Consider the following 18,805-nt stretch of genomic DNA (forward strand, 5'->3'; position numbering starts at 1 on the left):
GACGTTGACTAGATTTGATGTCAACGTGGCGGAAAGACACTTTTAAAGATTGACGTTGACAAAGATCGATTACTATTAATGTCTAAAAGATCCAGCCGTTAATGTCTTCGGATCTGCTAACATGCAGTACTTCTGTTCACCCGTTAAAGTCCCACCGGGCTGACCAACCATAGACGAATGATGGGCCCCATGTGCCACGCATGCCGTGATAATACACTCGGCAATTATGATTTTTTTTATTTTAAATGATGAATTTTATTTTAAACTTAATTTTAATTAAAAATAAGAAAACCGAAACAAATTTCTCATTATTAGTAGAATTTGACTTCTGTAGATCTTCATACATGAGAATTTGACTCCTATAGATCTTCATACATGAGGAAATAAATCATTGACGGTGTTCATCTGCGTCGAATGTTTATGTTGCCTCAGACAAACCGTATGACTTCATGTGTATATATATGTATATATTTAGAGAAGCTGTAGAGAAGTAGGTAAGCTCAGGCGTTCGCAAATCTGCAGTTCTTCCTCACCTCTCCACCTGCAGGGTTGGTGATGTTCCCCATCCTGACCATGGAGTCCGAGAAATCCTTGAAGAAGGAGATCGACTCTGCCCAGTACTTCTCCACGATGTGGGAGGTTTCGAACCCTAAGAGGCTGGAATACATCTCCTGGTCCGAGTTCAGAAGCCCGGTTCCCTGTATCAGGGTCTCGAAGAAGGCGTTGTCGAACACGGTGGGCGAGGTGTAGTCCATGGGGGAAACGTTGTCATCTCCTCCGTCCGTAGGGCACGTCTCTTTGAGCTTGCTGAGGTACACCTGCGCCGACGCTTCACTCTTCGACGTCAGCTGGAAGTCCCCGTAGATCCTGTCGCGGAAGTTCACACATCTCGACATGCCAATGGTGTGGGAACCTGAGATCAGAGTCAGATGCTCGTGGGATAAGAATGGATGGCCGTAAGGAATCAGAGTGATCCATGATCTTACCTACGAGGGCTACCATGTCAGTGGGCGAGAGTCCTTTGGCTGAGAACTTGGTGATCAAGGTGGCGAGTCCTTGCTGCGGAGATGGGATGTCTGAGTTCGCTTGATCCAGGCTTGCAGTCTTGGAATCCAGCCTTCCCACTGGAACGTCCCAGTACGGCCCTCCAACCTGCTAATCTCAAAGGATGAAATGCTCGAATCCATGTCTTCCAAGGATGACGACAAGTTTGTGGTTTGAAGGATACCAGAATGGTGGCGTCTCGAGCTGCTACCGCGAGGAGATCGGCGCAGGAGACGACGCCGGGGCACTCGGCCTCCAGCTTCTCCTTGATCTTGTCGACCAGCTCGAAGCCCTGCAGCGAGTTCACGTTCTGGTCTGCTTGCTTCTCCCCTATCAGCGTGGCTGTGTCGTCCAGGAGAACCGATCCATCGCAACCCTAAAGAGCTGCAGCAGTTCAGTACTATAGCTACTACTGATCTATTGACAGTTCGTATGAATGATGTCAAGAAGGCGACCTGGACGAAGCAGTCATGGAAATGGAGGCGGATGATGAAAGCTGCATTGCGGGGATTGGCCTTCACCGCGCACTCCATCTCCGTCCGCACGATCTGCTCCGCGGTGGGGCACGTCTTCGAGTAGTAGCCCAAGCTCAGCTGCGACGGGTCTTGCGCCAATGAGGTGATGGCCGCGGTGGCGAGAACAAAAGCCATGACGAGCTGCAGAGGCGTCGAGCAACCGACACCTTTGGCCATGATTTGCTGCTGCTGTGTCTGCTTCGCCTCGGTTGATGCTTGATGGGAGGATATGAGCAGAAGGGTTGCAGTCGTTGCATCCTTTTATATGCTTCATGCAGGAGATGGGAGGGTGAACTGCTTGAAGAGGCCGCTTGGAGTCAACAGGGGGATCAACTAACATGAGTGAGTTTGGTGGAACCAGCAAGCTAAAACTTGATTGAGTTTGGTGGCTTGGGTTGACCAGCTCTGGCAGTCAAACACAACCAAATAAAGACAATTTGCTCAGCAAAGAATAAGGCAGCCAAAAAAATTAGTCTTGGATTGATAACATGAGACAATTGTTCTTGTTCCACAAGAAAAACCTCAATGAGACACCCCAAATTGGATCGTACTCCGAATCTGATCACACTATGAATTGGGATATACTGATACAAATGCATGTTTGATGTAACCAAGCCATCAGACGACTTGATTGACATATATTTGACCTACTTATACAACTGTAGTCAACACTTAAAAACATGGTCAACCGATAAATGATATGATTTAACCCAATTACATGACCTGAAGACAATTCACTCAACAATCACTTCTAAAACAAGAGAAGAAAACATATACTAATCTGTAAAGTACATGTTTACTATGTTTAGCATGTTTAGCCTGGTTTTTCTATGATAAATTCATAGTACAACAACACGAATCAAATGTCTACAAGATCAGCAGACTGTTTGGTTCCCAATAATGAAGTTTAGTTCTGAAGTTGAAGACATCATGAGCACCAAACTCTCTTTTGGTGATTTCTTCGGTTATGCATTGCATCTCCCAGGTACATCAATCTTCATGTTCGTCTTCACCTTCAGAATCTACACAATGGAAGAATTTCCAAAAACAGTAAATTAGAGTATGTGCATTCTAAAATAGCATAGCAGTAATAGAAAATGTCATGCCGTATAACATTGTAACGCTACTAGACCAGCATAACTTTTTAAGAACATTTGGCTAATTGCCTAGAATATACACTCTTAGTTCCATCATTAAGAAATTGGATGTGGATCAGCATCTAGTTGGGGAAGCTTCAAATGAAACTTATAAAGAAACAACACTTACCTGATCTAATATCTTCGCCGAGTTGCCCTGATTGGATTTGTTTCACAAGCATTCGGAACATTAATATCCACCAATAGATATGTAAAACAAGCAGTGAGAATAGGAGAGTGTTGAAGACATAATAATATATTGGTCCTTCAAACTTGTGTTTTTCTTTGTCCAAATTCAAGAGAACTTCATAGCTGCCATGTAAGGGAAAATTAAGATTTCAGACTAATTACTTCAAGGTCATCTTCCATATGAAACTTTCCAGCAGATAAACTGGCTCAACATTTAACAATAGAGAATAATCCTTGAATAGTTGTTTATACTATATAATTACAGAAAGTTCACAAGCTGCAGTGCATCATGCTAATAAGAGTTTAAAAGCTAAACAGGATTTGGTAGTCTTTTACCTGGCCCACTGGTGTACAACAAAGTAAATATTACTCAAATTAATTACTTAAATGATGAAACTATGTTTTGACTGAAAACACTTCGGTTAGTGCAAACCTTTCTACATGGAAGCATACAGTATCTGTACAAAAAATAAATCAAATTATCTTATAAACAATTCGACAAACAACAGAAAACAAGAAAAAATTCTCCTAAATTTGTTTCAGCATAAAGGTCTAGAGATTAAGTGATCCAGAATCTCAAATAAGCCCCACACACTTCCTAGGCTTGCTCTCAATGTGATCCTAACCATGAATCCGAAACTCTCTCTCCATTGCCCTTCACATTTATTAAAGACACTTAAGAATAAGATATGCAGAGTTCACTAACATAAATAGTCCTCCTGGATCTCACCTTTTTATTGGAGAAAACTTCCCAATGCATCGCACATCTTTTAATAAAGTAAGCAACACTTATTTCACAATAGCTAAAAATTCCAATCTTGTAAAACGATTCCTCTTTGGACTGGAGGATAAAAAATTCATGAGATGATATTAGATTTCAATCAACTGCCATCATTGTCTTGGTTCATTGTGAAGCAAAATCTGAAGATTTAACACACATATGTGGCTCCAAATGAACAAAACAACAGGTTAGAGGATGTGATATTTATCCCAAATCAGAAGTTTTATCAATTTTTCACTTAATACACTTAGCAGATTAGTATTTCCATATGCATTTTACAATAAATAGAACTTGCATCAAGAGAGTTATACTCACCTTGTACTTCGAAGGATCCAGAAAGGAAAATATGTAAGACGAAGTATTATCCATGAAACAACATATAGGAGAAATGCTACATTAGCAAGCATCTCATAACCGCCATACTTGGACATCTTTGCTGTTTCCATGAACACGTCACTAGCATCATGAATGGCTAGAACAACTGAACCAACACGAGCAAACCTGTTTGAAGTGAAAGAAATTTGCAATGCCAAAACACCTTAAATAGTTAGTGGTAAGGATTTCATATTTGTTCCCATTAGGGTAGCCAAGTCACTCAAAGATACAAGCAATTCAGCGTGACCCCAAAGTATGTGTATGTAGTTGATGGTTTAATAGGAGGGATCAAAGTAGACCATGGCGGAGGATAACCCTGCCTGATCCATTATTTAGCCTAACATGAATATGTAAGATAACACAATCAGAACAACATTTTTAAGACTAACCTGAATATGTAAGATAGCACAATGAGAACAACAGTTGCCACGTGATGAGCCATTGACACCCCAAAATCTGATCGCCTTGTTTCCCAGAATGCAAGTGCAAAAATTGAATATGTATAAAAGCCAGCAACATACATATAGACAGCCTTAAGTTTTAATCTGGGAATCAGGAAATAAATAAGTTAAAACCATGACACCATCCATAAATGAACATTAATTGCTAAGCAACTGATTTGGACATATCTTACTTTGTCTTCTGATCTGGCCAGACCTGATCTCCTGGCCCCATCCAAAAGTATCTTGTGTTGGTGAACCAAGGCTCATTATATGTAACTGATAGAGCTAGCAGCTCACCTGAAAGAAAATAAACAAACTTCCAAGCTGACTCTTTAAACTTATTAATCTTTTTTCTCCTGTTGTCTACTTCAACCTTGAGCTTTTCGATCGAGTTTTGCTGTATAACTCGCCTTGCTAATTTCTACAGAAAACAAAGATATTATGAAAAGCACACAATAAGTAACAGACACTTGATATTACAAAATGAAAATAAAAAAAATATAAAGTAGTACCAATTGTACAAGCCAAACAACTCAATCAGTTAATCATTGACAAGATTGGTAAATTTTCATGTAGCAAATCCCCAGTAATTTCTTAAATTGCACCAAAAGTTCAGTATGAATTCTAATTAGTGTTATCCTAGATTCAGCAGAATCCTCATCTGTTTCCAATATGGAATATCTTCAATTAGCTATCTGAAAAGTGAAAGAATAGATGATTTCATGAGCTCAGGAAAAAGGCCTCCAACCAAGCAGCAGGACTCTATTGCATTTCAAACAAAACATCATTGACACTCTATAACTACAACAGATCTAGTCTGACATAATAAAGCTGTATAATTTGAGAATGTACATAAAATATAAGCATTAAAATGACTTGTCGGTGCATACTGTTGGATAGCGGATAGATAGGTTTAGTTTGAAATTTCAGGAGGCTGGTTATATGCTTCTCTGGATTTCAATCCACATGATGTCATGTAAGATTTGTTTTAGGGTTTCTTTTACTCTTAAGATTAACATGGGTGATAGGTTTCTTGGTGATATTATAACCCTTTTCTGTTTAAGATTGTCACCAGAAAACATATTCTTCCTTCATTATATACTGATTCCTCATAAAAAACAAAACCATCCACCAAAATAAGAATAACAGTAGAGAAATTTCCACAATTTTCCAGAAAGTTCATACACGACTGTGGAACGTGATCTCACCCTCGGTTAATCCTAACTTCAAAAGAACAAAGCAAAGAGATCTAACACTAATAATTACAACAAATTACATCAAAATCAGTTCTTTCCCGCACGGTCTCCATCAAAATTGGTCAAAAGGCTGAAGGCATCAGAACAGAGGCAAGGGCGCAAGTTGTGAATCACTGACCTCGAACACCAACCTATCGAGGAACAATCTGACCGCGGGGAAGAGCAACGCGAAGAAGGGCATCGCCCAGAAATCCTCGTAGGCCGGGTACGATTCTCGCTCCCAGTCAATCGATCGCCAAGCTTCGATCAAAGCCATGGGATTCGAGATCGACGAGACAGCTCCGAGGAGGGAGACCGGGTTGAAGGTGAGGGTTGGAAAGAAGCGTCTACTTGGCCGCTCACTGTCTGAGGCTTTTCGCTAAAGCTGAGAATGATTTAAAAGAGGAATCTTCCTTCCTCTCTCGCTGACGAGACTTTTCGCCGTAAACAGAAGGCGATTAAATATAATATTTTAGTCATCAAATTGCTTAAGAAGAAATTTCAAATCTCAACAAACGTATATATATATATATATGTATATATATATATATATATGTATATATATATATATATATTATTACTAGATCGATCTGTAACAAAATGAAGTGAAAAGAAAAGATATAAATGACTTACTGTTAAATAAGAGTATTTTAAATATTACACAAAGTGAAGGGACGTTTTTAGAAAATTCTAAAAATATGATCATCTCAAAAAAATAAAAATCCTTTTCTGGAAATTCATTTTATTTTTTTTCATTTATACATATGACAGAATTAAACTAACGGAAAACCATAATCTTCTTAAAATATACATATTAGCGGTGAACAGAAAGGAATTAGAATTTTCTCCATTGAGTCTTCGTTTTCTTTGGTTCTTTTTCCCATCTCGCGGTGGCTAACGTTGGCTACACCCTTAGGTCATCGAAATTAGCAAAACTATCTCCGAGTAATAGGAAAAGAAGGAAGTTGCTGCGTGAGGCAGTCTCTCTAAAGATCCCAAGTCTCACGGAGTTCGATTGAAGAGGACGAATCTCCCACTTAAATTGAAGAGGACGACACTCGGATGCTTTTACTTTAACGGATGGTTGACACGTTGACGCCCTAAGTGGTTGATGTGCCCACGGCACTCGTCATTGCCTCATATTTCTTATGATGGAAAGTGTCACGTACTTTCCTCCCCCTCCCAACTTGGATAAAGTCGAGGAATTTGGTTGTCGGCAAATGAGACTTCGAAGTATTTCATGCATAAAATAAATTTCTATACGATCAAACACGCTTAAAAAAATTCGAATCATAATGTACACAATTCTAAGTCATATTTTAAAATGTGCTATACGGTGTCATAAAATATTTTATGTGGTTGACATCTCGATTTCATACAGTTAATACCTCAGCGATAAGTGATCAATTAACCAATTATCTTGCATTGCTCGATTAACACCGTAGAGTAAAAAATAATCAAATCTCAAACTTAGTATAAAGTGATGATAATTGCGCCTGAGATCAATGCATCACCCTACCACAGGTGATATTATTAGAAAGTAATATCTTTAAACCAGATCAATAAATACATCTTAAGATAATCTAAACTTAAAAACTATCCGATGTATTCAACTAACTTATTAACTTAAGCATCGTAAAAGTATTATCAGGAGTGCCCTAATATAAATTTTCTAAGATTCAGATTGAAATTATAATATATATATATTAACAATAACTCTCCACTGTAACAATAGAAAACAATGTCATTACCAAATTAAGACGATAAGATCAATACCAAAGCAAACGATATATATATATATATATATATATATATATATATATATATATATATATATATATATATATATATATATTGCAAACTATGAGGTCTACGTATTTAAGTGTTTCGTACCACCGTATGATGGCAGCCGATACACGTGTCAGTTCAACCTTTCACATGAAAACTGGTGTGATGCGACCCACGCACTTGGACCCCATAAATCGGCTCCCATGTGGCATCAGCCAAAACCATTTCGGGGGTGATTCACGCGGGTGGGTTCCACACTGGTCCCACAACACAGCTCATACCATGGATGGGTATCAGAAGTCTCGCCTCACCAAGCAAAAGAAAGATATACAACGGCTTTTTGGGATGACGTGGCCGTAGAGCAACCTTGTCGTCGGTAAGCTTTGCTTTCCACTCGGCCGTCGCCTCCCCTCCTCGTTTCCTCTCTTCTCGAGCGCAAGTATAACCAACAGGAGAAGAGGAGGAAGCCAAACTCGACCACCCAGAGAAACTATGTCCAACGTTCTCTTCAGCCCCCCACCATTCCACGGTCTCTGCTTCCCACACCGCAGTCGCCAGAAGTTGTCCGCCCTCTTCCCTTCTCACAAACCTTCTCTCTCATCTCTCCTCCATCTCTCCCCCTCCCTCGCCTCCCCGCCCACTTCTCGCCTCCTCTCCTCATCCTCCTCCCTGCTGCCATCCAACCCTCGCCGCGGTGGATTCCACTTCCGGGCGCTTGAGTCTTCCGCCGCGAAGACCAATGAGGATGAGGATGCAGAGGAGTCCAAGAATGTGGGGGACGGCGGCACGCCTCCGAGCAATTCAGCTCCTGGTGTGGGTTCCGATGGGGCCGTGCGAGAGAAGGTCGGTGCGGATGGAGAAGTTGGACAGGAGTACCCGACTGGGGAGTTTGAGATGGAGGAGTTCGATTGGTGGAGGCTCTTCGTCGTTAAGGTGAGGATGCTCTTTGCTCTTCCCTGGGAGCGCGTCAAGAAAGGGAGCGTTCTCTCGATGAGACTCCGCGGCCAGGTCTCTCTCTGCTTTCTTTTTTTATCTTGCTTTCTTTCTTGTCTTCTCTTGGCGTTGTTGATTTGCTGACCTTGTTTTGCTTTCTCTTTCTCTTTTCGCTTAGTACTTTTCTAGGGTTCAGTAGCAGCTTAAGATTGATTCATATACTTTCTTAGAAGCAAAATGATTGGTCTACGTGTTGCTCATCGATGAAAAGAATAGTCACGATGTGTAATTAGTATCGTTGAATCTCGAATTTTGATGATGAAATCAATTGATGAGTTTACGATCTAATCTATGTTTTGAGTAACACAGGACTAACTTCGATCATAAAAAGCAAATCAATTAAAACAGGAGGAATCGGACGTTGGACTGGAGTGGAACACATCAGAAGATTGGACGTCGAGTCGGAGAATCGGTCGACGTATCGACAGAAAGCTTCGTGCCATGAGTTTAGACATCGGGCCAGAAGGATCGGACATTGCGTTAAGGAGATAGGATATTACAAAGGTCAACATGCCGATTGGGCAATACGCCGCAAGAAAGGACTATGCGCCGAAATGATCGGATGAAGCGTCGAATGAATCAATGACATGTCGGACAACATAGGATTCATACTAGTAATCGATTATGTCTATATTAAGTTAGTTTAGAGTCTAATTGAGTCGGTTTTGGGGTGTAACCATGCCAACTCAATTAGGGGCTCATTGGGCCTGAGTTGGGCCAAGTGGAAGGCCCATTCGGTCACCCAAGATTAGGTGGAACCACCTATGAGCTGGAAAAGTCAAGAGCACACTTTTCCAGGTTGTCAAGCGGTGGTGCCGTCAGATTGGGTGGTGGTATCGTCCATTGTCAGTGCTGCAGGCGGTGGTACTGTCAAGACACGGGAAACCCGGGATGAGACTTTTTTTGGCTCTACTTTTAAGGCTATTTGAGGTATATAAATACCCCAGATATTTCTACTTGGCTAAGAATGAAATTGAGTTTAAAGGGGGGAAAGAATACTTGAGAAAAATTGGAAATTCTCTTAGGATTCAGAGTATCTTCTTCCTAGAGTTTGAAGTTTTCTAAGGGAGGAGTGAGATCTAAAAGAGAGGTGTAAAAGTTCTCTCTTAAGCCTATGAAAAGGAGAGAGAGGTGTAAAAGGATAGTTGATCTTCGCCCGTTGAAAGAAGATCGGTAGTGAAAGCCGGTGGCCTCAAGTAAAGAGGAATCGGGAGTGGATGTAGGTCATGATAACCGAACCACTATAAATCCGGTGTGCTTTCTTTTTGTGCCATTTCTTCATGCTTTTCATTCTCATTACTCGTTGATTTACTTGCTCACTGCCCTCAATCACTTACGAACATTTTCAAGTTTAAATGCTTTTACGAATACAAGCTTTTTTGAACGAATCTTCGAATCGATGTCGTTTTTATCAAAAGCACTAATTTGCCCTCCCCTCTTAGTGCTGACTTGGTCCTAACAAGTATTAGGTTTACTAATTAGGGATCGATTTCTCTCAAGAAAAATATTGGAATTGATTGCAAGTGCGTCAAGTAAGGGTGTGTCAACGCTAGGGTTGTGAAACAGCTTGTATTCATGTACTGATTTACAATTGGTTAACTAGGAGGGACACTGCTGTTTCTTCATTATAATATGAAATGACTAATAATTTTCAATGCAAACATTAGTATGAAATGTTTTTGTATATTATTTACTATATGATTTAATGATCTCAATCTTTATAGTACATTGATAAAAAATGATACAATGATAAAATTGTATATATATATATATATATATATATATATACACACACACACACACAAGTAAAGATAAAGAGTTAATGTATAAAGAAACACAGAAAGATAAATAAATATTGCACTTAGCTAGAGGGAGGGAGAACATAAAAAATGGTAATCGAGGTATTGTGATCTTAATATAATTAAAATATTTCTGTTATCTTAAGATTTTTTCTGACAACTCCATCAAATGAAAATTGAAATCCTTAAACCCAAATGAGGGACTGAATTCCTCCAAATAGGGTAATTGAATTTTAATTATTAGGAAAAGGGATTGCTAGTAAGTTTGTGAATTTCAATTACTTGGTAAGTTTAGAAGTTATGTATGTTATAGGATCAGTCAGGGATTATTAGTACAGGATAGGAATTTGTTTCACTTGAGAACTTAAAAGATGCAGCTTGCAAGGATGAGACACTATTAGTTGATTTTCATTATGACTTGGCATAGTGACCAAGTCACCATGGTCAATGTTGTTGATGATGTGATGTGACAGCCAATGATGCTTGCCTTTCCTCACTTGAATAAGTCAGGTATGTACACTTCCCACTAGAGTTCACTCCAACGAATATATGTGTTTTCCTTTTCATTTGGCCAAGGTTTTTAATCTCGTATGGTACGAATATATCCAGCTTTGCTTGATATAGTACGATACAACGTACTGAGCGGTTTGCTTAAAAAACATTAAACCTTCAAAAATATCCAAAAAATAGAAATTGATCCCACGATCCAAAACCAAAATCATTCCCAAAAGAAACCCCAACCCTGTCTTTAACCTCTTACTATTCGTCTCAGTATAAATGAGCGACGACGAACAACCATCCTTAGTCAGTGGAACGGGGCGGTTTACAACGATAGCGTCGAGTCGAGTTCCATTGTCTGACGGTGTCGCTACAACGAGGGTTGTGACGGGACCAGAAGCGGAGGAGTCGAGGTCAGAGGGAGGCAGCTTCTTCTTCCGCGAAGGTTTACTCAAGCGATCGCGGTTCTTGACGACAAGGTCGGCCAGGGAGGTCTGGAAGCCGGTCAGGATGACAAGTGAGCCGCCTTGCTCGAGAGGCCAAAGTTCAACGAGGAGCCAGCACACTCCGTCGTCCCCGCTGCTACCACCGTCGGCCCAGAACTTCTTCCATTGGTTCAGCATCGGGCCAACTGGCGATCATGGAGGGGTCAAAGAATTGGCGATCTAATCAGCAATAAAGGATCACCTGCTTTATTTCTCCCGTTATCGTCCGATATTAGTCGATATAGGTCGGTAACGGTCGAAATTTCGATCGATACCGCCTGATACAGTCCCGTATCACCCGATATGAGGCCAAAAGACTAATACTGCCTGATAACAGGCAGTCCGCATGCCAATCTGCTGGTGGATCAATATGTACCGCCCATACCGGTCGGTACAGTATGGTTTTGCGAACCTTGCATTTGGCAAAGTATCCCTCTGCTCACTCTTTGACCCTTTTATTGACATCCTAACCAGCTCAGTGTTTTAAGGGAGAACAACTACCATGTAGCTACCTTATCCGTCAGCTAATTCATTTTTCCTGAATTAAGGCAATTGACAGTCATGAACATCATCTTCTACAACCATTATAGCAAGTTAGTTTCAGCTTTTACAATATATAGTTTGAATTTCAGAAGAGTTTCTAGACATTATTGATATGTAAACATACTTGATTATTGTATATGATGATGGCTGACTTATGATATCCAGATTAAATAAAAGGAAGGACAGGAGACTTGAAACCACTTGTAAAACTGGAAATCCCACTATTTCATTAAGATTATTGCTCCGCATTCTTATACATGATGATACCAAGACATAAGTTATGTTTTGCCTTTGAAACATGAAGTTATCAAAGAGATATCACTTGTTCGGTGATCAATCCCCATTATATCTTTTCAGTAATTTTCAGTTGGACAACAAAACAATATTGAAAATAAATACTATCACTCAGCCTGATAAGTCAGTACCTCTCCATGGCTTGCGATGGACTATCTGAGCAACAATTGACATCAATCATGACAAAGATGTACTCATTTCTATTATTCTCAGTTCACTATGCTATTGCATATCATGTCCATGCTGAGGATTTGTCCATGCACATCTGTATATTATATAGTCATGTCTCATCATGCCAGTCTATTTTACAGCCTGGGTATCACAGCCAACGTGTGCTTCTTAGATACGTAAGATGGCATTAATTCGTGTCTTTGAGATTGAAAAATGATTTTGCAGTTAATAGTACTTGCTAGTGAATACCATAACAGTAACATATATGGATAAGTTATCTTATGCATCAATCTGCAGCACCACAAAGCATTAAACTGAGTGTTCTGCAGCAAGTTGCCACCCTCATATTAAGGTCCATATGCTACTGTGCCCGAGTAATCAGCATGCCAAATGCTTGAAAGTGGAAAGCTATGATGCCACAGTCTAAATCAATAATTTAATGCGAAGGTTCAGAAGAACTAGGACAGGATGATTAGCATTTAACTAATGAATGAAATTTGGGACATCCATATAAGTGAGATTGTGCATTTAGCACAAAAGAGCATATTTTCAGGCTAAAAATATTCAAGAAATTAGAAATGTTTCCATGAGCAAGTACTCAGTACTCTTTGTATTCTCTAGCATCTTTATTATAGGCAGATCTAGGGGCCTTAAAATGTTTTACTTTCAGAACATGGTTTTCTGTGCTTTTTTTTGTGCAATGTGTTCCAGTTGACACAGAAAAGAGTAGAATATCATCAAATCTTGTCGTTGGTGGTTGGTGCCTTGGTGGTATGCCTTTATACAACATAGTTGTCCACGAAAACTCATAAAACAATGATGTGCTGATATGGAAAATAATCATTAATCTTGAATGATAATTTGGGTATTTATACATAAATGGATCTTTTCTGATATGAATGCACCATAACATTATATTTTTATGGTGCAGATATCTGATCAGTTAAAAACGCGCTTCTCTTCTGGGTTGTCTCTACCTCAAATTTGTGAAAATTTTATAAAAGCAGCATATGACCCTCGTGTTTCTGGAATTTATCTTGAAATAGAACCACTTAGCTGTGGATGGGCCAAAATCGATGAAATACGACGACATATACAGTATTTCAAGAAGTCAGGTACAGATAAATTAACTGAACTTAAGTTTTATAAATCTTGTTAAGTAAGGTTTCTTATAAATAAAGTCATTGATAGTAAGGTGATGAAATATTTTTAAGATTTTTATAAAATCACATTGATTTGATTTCCTTGTAGATGATTTTCCCAAAAACACTGAGAATCTCATTATCTGTGTATGTGTGTGGGTGATTTTATCTATGTATCTCTTAAATAAGATGAACTTGAAAATTCCTTATATTTGTTAGAAAATATCTTTATGCATACTAATCATATTCTGCACTTGGGATGGACATGCCAAATGCCCGCTGTTTGGTGTGTGTGCAAGATCACGACTGGTAAACCCTAAACTCTAAACCCTAAACCTCTATTCACATATTAGCTTGACCTTTTTGTTCTTGAGGTCTAAAGAACCAAGTCTATCCACCTCTTTTGTTCTTGAGGTATTGAGGCAAATCAGCAAGATTACAAACAAGTTAAATAAGTTAAAAAAAGGAAAGAAGGAGAAGGAAAATAAAAAAATACAAAGAAAATGGAAGAGCTACAAAAGATTTAACAATCTCTGGCTGACCATATGAAATCACTCAATGAAGAGGCTGGATTCCCTTTGAAGATGGTAAATTATGGAAGGATTCTCTTAATGATTGATACAAGTTATCATGTAATAAAATTAAACAACCCATTTTTTTCAAATGGACTGTTAAAGAACAGAACAATAACCAGGTCCCTTCACCTGACTTCCATTCCCTTCCTGAAAGTTAAATTTGTTCATTTGTTCTTATTATTCTTACCTTCCTTTATCATCACTTTAGACACTTGAGTTGATCACTTAACTATGATTAATAAATAAGAACCATGCACTAGTGAATTGTTAGATCAAGAAAGAAGACATACATGTGCCTCATGCTTCCAGGTGAACATAGGAATACTGTTGCCTCTGACAAAGTTATGCTTGGCTATTTATGAAGAATAACAAGAAAAGGATAACTGAGGTTATTTTTGGTAATTGGTTCTTGGAGGTTGCAACCTCTAGGTTGTTTGGTTTGATCTATCATTCAATGGTGAAAGGAATCATTGAAGCTCCTGTTGGAGAGAGTAGCATGATTCTTTCTGCAAAAACTTAAAATTATATATGTCACTCTTCAAAACTTAAGAGAGCCGAATTATTCTTAGGAGAAAATTAGCTATGACATCAAAATCTGAACTAACTTGTTCAATTTCTCTGTGGAACCCCAGCCACTAACATCTTACATAGTACCATAGTAGAACTGTGTGATTATGAATATGACACATCTTTACATTACAGATCATTATTCATGGCAAAAGATATTTAAAAAAAGATAGCTAAATCAGGAGGAGAACCTCAAATTATATCGAATTTAGAGGGTCAACCATTGCCCTTTGGAAAATTGATAAACCAAGTACCTGTAGTATTACTTGGTGTCAAGGTTCACTGTACTGTACCATACCGGCGTTTCGACCTGGGCTTGGTACGGTATGGTACGGATGTACCAGGCGGTACATCAGGGCGTACTGAGCGGTACGCCCTGGTGTACCGAATATTTTTTTATTTTTTTAGCAGTGCTACAGTATATTACTGTAGCACTACTATACTACTACAGTATAGTACTGTAGCAATGTAGCGGTATCGGGTGTTCCACGTACCGGTATGTACCGCCCGGTACGGGCGGTACGTTTCGGTACGATAGACCTTGCTTGGTGCTAAGATTATTAAGAATAGCAAAATCATGAACGCAAGGAGAAAAATCAAATTTGCGATGGATTCCCTATAAAAAAATTGGAGAACATTTACCAAGTATGAGAATGGGAATATAAAAGAGGTCCCTTCTTGACTTTGACTGTCAATGCAGCTCTACATCAGAGGATCCTCTTGCTTTTTTTTTTAATTGCAAAGGACGATAAGGGGCTATAAGAATATTTCAATTTATGTGCATTATATGACTGACAATAATTTGGCTTAGATTTGAAGAAAAGATGAAGGTTCAGATCCAAACTGGCAGTAAAGAATTGTAACAAAGAAAACAATGTCAAAATACTTGCAGCAGCCATGAAAATGCATGAAAAAATCCATGCTAGCATGATAACCTGTAGAAGCGGGTACCAGTGCTAGCATAGGTCTACTGCCAGCGCTATGTGTGCAAAAATTATAAACGACCATTATGCTTTTCCTGAAAATGCATAAATGAGGGTTTTCATAACAAATAATGTTTTACAATGACCGATGGATGCATCTTTTGGTTGAGATAGATGGAGACGAGTTGTTTCAGAATTACATGATAAGTGTAAACTAGTATAATACTCTAAAATGATTTTGATATAGGAATTAATGATCTTGAGTGACATATCTCGTGCAAAGTTCTAAATACTGGTTGATTGGCATTTACTGGTCTGGCCAGATACTGTTATCAAAACTTGTAGCTCAATGTTAGTACTTGAGGACTTGTGGTATTCATTTTTGTATTTTATTCAATGATATTGGGGGTCCAGCAGTTTGTCCCCCATTATATCGATACCATAAACTGGTACAGGATTTGTATTTGAAACCTTGCTCTCATGAGCATAATTTGGGTGCATTTTTTACTGATTTGAGTATGCTTCGATCATTTAATTCCTCTGTTGAAAGATGATTATTCATTCACTAAGGGTTGGTTACCTTTGTTTATTTGGAAAACCTTTTTATTCATATTGAACAGTGAGATTTTTTACGTAAGATAATTGTTAAATGGAATTCATTTTGATACTTTTCCTGTAAAGTAAATTTGATTCCTTGTAGGCAAGTTCATTGTGAGCCATGTTACCATATGTGGCGAGAAAGAGTACTACCTTGCGTGTGCTTGTGGAGAAGTCTATGTCCCCCCTAGTGCTTATGTTGCACTCTATGGTTTGACTGTTCAATCATCATTCCTTGGGGGTAAGTTTGTCTTGTTCAACAACTGTATGTTGCATGAAATGAGAGACAACTTGCTAAAAATATTCTGAAGTTTTATGACCATAGATATGTTCATATATCATATGCTTTCTACTTTTAGCTGGTAGCTGCAGAAAATAGTTGTTTTGGTTTCATAAGGTGGTTTGACTATTTGTTGTTCCTTAAGGTTCTCATGTTTAACTTTTTTCTTGACTGTCATCAGTAGATAAAAAAATTGATGAAACTACTCAGGCTTGGAATGTATATCATTGGAGGATTTTGATATTGAAGGTTGTCATCTAGTAAAAAATAAATAACCAAGATGTCCAAGGTTGACTGTTTTAGGAGTTTCATTTTTTATTTTATCCAATTTTAGGTGAGTTGTGACATTAGATTTTCTGATTTTGTTAATTTCTTTTCAATGGTATATATCTACCTCTTTTTTATGTGGGTTTGGTTGTTGCCATTCTTGATTTTAGAGGTTTGGCTTTTCTTAACCTTCTGGATTTTGCACTACATGTGTCAACTGCCACAATGTTAGCAGTGGACATGTTAAAGGGAAAAAAGGAGGGCAAACATAAGGAAGTGAACATTAAGAGAATAAGCTAGGAAGAGTTGAGTCTTTTCTCTTTCAACTGTATCAATAAATTACTATGAAGCATCATGTGGTAATGGACTCGAGGGTCCCCCATGTATGTTTCTATAAGGGTCTTTTGCAACAGCGATTTCAATAGGCGCTCGGGTGCTCGCCTAGGCGCTTGGGCGAGGCAAGGCGAGGCCCGAGCGCCTCACTTCATGTCCAAGCACCTCGCTTCAAAGAGGTGCTGCCTAGGCGCTCGCCTGAGCCCGGCGTCAGGCGCTTCGGGCGAGTGCCCGGGTTAAACCAAGCGACCGAACCATTGTTTTATGTTTGGTTCGGTCTCCGGTGCTTCAGTTGGTTCGATTGAACCAACTAAAGCACCGATATCAGCCTCCCAACATCCCTCTTGCGACTTCCCCAACCCTAACCCTGCTTGTCGCTGTCGCTGCCACTGTCGCCGCTCCCACTGCTGCTGCCACTCCCGCTGCTCGCTGCTCGCTGCTACTACTGTTGAATCTCGGATTTTGATGATGAAGTCAATTGTCATTTGTTGTCTAATCTATGCGTTGAGATAAGTGTGCAGGATTAACTACGATGAAAGTTAGACAAGCAGCAGGAGTTGCGCTGGAGTCAAGTTCATGATCACGCTGGGAGTTCGAGAGTTCGACGGAAGTTCGGACGGTCGTCGGAGGTTCTGCGAGAACAGATCCGAGAAGTCCAGAAGCTTGCCAAGCGAAGCTCGTCGGAACTCGCCAAGTGGATCGTCGCAAAGTCCAGGAGTTTGCCGGAAGTCCGCAGAAGAATCACCGAGGGTTCATCGGATGATCGACGGAAGTTCGCCGGAAACTCGCCGGAAGAAGCGATTGACGCATCGGAGCAAAGCTGCAGAAATTGTCTTAGATTTAATCGTAGTTAGCACGTTGATTAAGTTGGAAAATGGGAGGTGATCCCATTAGCTTAATCTTGGGGCAATTGGGCCCCTGAAAAGATTGAAATTGGGCCGAATGGAGCTAACCATTCGGACCCTGATTGCACCAGGAGGTGCAACTGCCTAGGCCAGGAGGTGGCACCGCCTGAGCTCAGTCTTCGAGCTAGACTGGGCGGTGCAACCTCCCTGACAGAGAGGTGGCACCGCCTGAGCTCAGTCTTCGAGCAAGACTGGGCGGTGCAACCTCCCTGACAGAGAGGTGGCACCGCCTGAGCTCGGTCTTCGAGCTCTGCCAGGCGGTGCAACCGCATGATCCCGAAATTCCGGGATTTGATCGTTTTGAGCTCCAAATTTGAATTGGGTTGGGGCCTATAAATACCCCACCCATTCAGCACTGAAGGGATATAGATCCACACCGAATTCTTGATCTTTTCAGTGATTCTAAGAGCTCAAATTTGTGTAAAGTCCAAAAGTTCTCCTCTTTTCTGTTCTTCAAGTCTTGAGTTGTAAAAAGAGGAGAGAAAGGATCTGTAAGGGTTGTCTCCTGAGCCCGTCAAAAGGAGAGAAACTGTAAAAGGGCAGTTGGCCTTCGCCTATTGAAGGAAGGCCCCTAGTTGACGTCGGTGACCTCGCCGGTGGAGGAAGCCAAAAGTGGAGTAGGTCAAGACTGACCGAACCACTCTAAATCTCTGGTTTGCGTTTATTTTGAGCACTTTATCATTACTGCAAACCTCCTACATAGCTACTGCTCTCTGCGCTTTTACGAACAAGTTTCTAAGTTCTAATCTTTCCGAATCTGCATTCAGACGTCAAAAGGTGTTTTCGTACGATCTTTACATTGCAGCTTACATTTACGTCTTGAATCTGTTTATAACTGCGAACTGTCTTCTGCGCTTTTACGAACGAGTTTCTTTGCAGCTTACATTTACATTTTGATTCTATTTATAACTGCAAACTGTCTTCTGC

At 39.8% G+C, this 18,805-nt stretch overlaps 3 protein-coding genes across 3 annotated transcripts in view; 1 reads left to right on the top strand and 2 right to left on the bottom strand.

Annotated features, from left to right (window-relative positions):
* Positions 1–231: 231 nt before the first annotated feature.
* Positions 232–1,934, bottom strand: LOC135623059 (peroxidase 11-like). Its single transcript, XM_065125562.1, has 4 exons — positions 1,500–1,934; positions 1,229–1,420; positions 987–1,152; positions 232–913 (listed from the first exon to the last, which is right to left on the bottom strand). Exons 1-4 carry the CDS (start codon positions 1,734–1,736, stop codon positions 501–503), a joined length of 1,008 nt encoding a protein of 335 aa, XP_064981634.1. The 5' UTR covers positions 1,737–1,934; the 3' UTR covers positions 232–500.
* Positions 1,935–2,231: 297 nt separating this feature from the next.
* LOC135623060 (ASC1-like protein 1) lies at positions 2,232–6,160 on the bottom strand. The gene is made up of 6 exons (XM_065125563.1): positions 5,858–6,160; positions 4,675–4,904; positions 4,430–4,585; positions 3,981–4,166; positions 2,826–3,007; positions 2,232–2,581 (listed from the first exon to the last, which is right to left on the bottom strand). The coding sequence occupies exons 1-6, from the start codon at positions 5,993–5,995 to the stop codon at positions 2,550–2,552; spliced, it is 924 nt and encodes a 307-aa protein (XP_064981635.1). The 5' UTR covers positions 5,996–6,160; the 3' UTR covers positions 2,232–2,549.
* A 1,699-nt stretch (positions 6,161–7,859) lies between these two features.
* LOC135623061 (serine protease SPPA, chloroplastic-like) overlaps positions 7,860–18,805 on the top strand; it is a 31,502-nt gene continuing 20,556 nt past the window's right edge. The window contains exons 1-3 of the mRNA XM_065125564.1: positions 7,860–8,514; positions 13,221–13,404; positions 16,197–16,334. Of these exons, the coding sequence (XP_064981636.1) occupies positions 7,999–8,514; positions 13,221–13,404; positions 16,197–16,334 (838 nt within the window). The 5' untranslated portion in view covers positions 7,860–7,998. The remainder of the gene's footprint in view (positions 8,515–13,220; positions 13,405–16,196; positions 16,335–18,805) is intronic.

This window comes from Musa acuminata, chromosome BXJ2-9, assembly GCF_036884655.1.
Source record: "Musa acuminata AAA Group cultivar baxijiao chromosome BXJ2-9, Cavendish_Baxijiao_AAA, whole genome shotgun sequence".
In the NCBI taxonomy this organism is placed as follows: Eukaryota; Viridiplantae; Streptophyta; class Magnoliopsida; order Zingiberales; family Musaceae; genus Musa; species Musa acuminata.

Bases quoted from the DNA above. Each gene is read 5' to 3' on its own strand.
- LOC135623059 (XM_065125562.1), bottom strand. From the start codon at position 1,736: ATGGCCAAAGGTGTCGGTTGCTCGACGCCTCTGCAGCTCGTCATGGCT. The intron at 1,421-1,499 runs GTCGCCTTCTTG...GCAGCTCTTTAG, and splicing joins TCCATGACTGCTTCGTCCAG to GGTTGCGATGGATCGGTTCT. The intron at 914-986 runs GTAAGATCATGG...CTCTGATCTCAG, and splicing joins TGACATGGTAGCCCTCGTAG to GTTCCCACACCATTGGCATG.
- LOC135623060 (XM_065125563.1), bottom strand. From the start codon at position 5,995: ATGGCTTTGATCGAAGCTTGGCGATCGATTGACTGGGAGCGAGAATCG. The intron at 4,586-4,674 runs GTAAGATATGTC...CCTGATTCCCAG, and splicing joins TGGCCAGATCAGAAGACAAA to ATTAAAACTTAAGGCTGTCT. The intron at 3,008-3,980 runs GTGAGTATAACT...CTTACATGGCAG, and splicing joins TGGATCCTTCGAAGTACAAG to CTATGAAGTTCTCTTGAATT.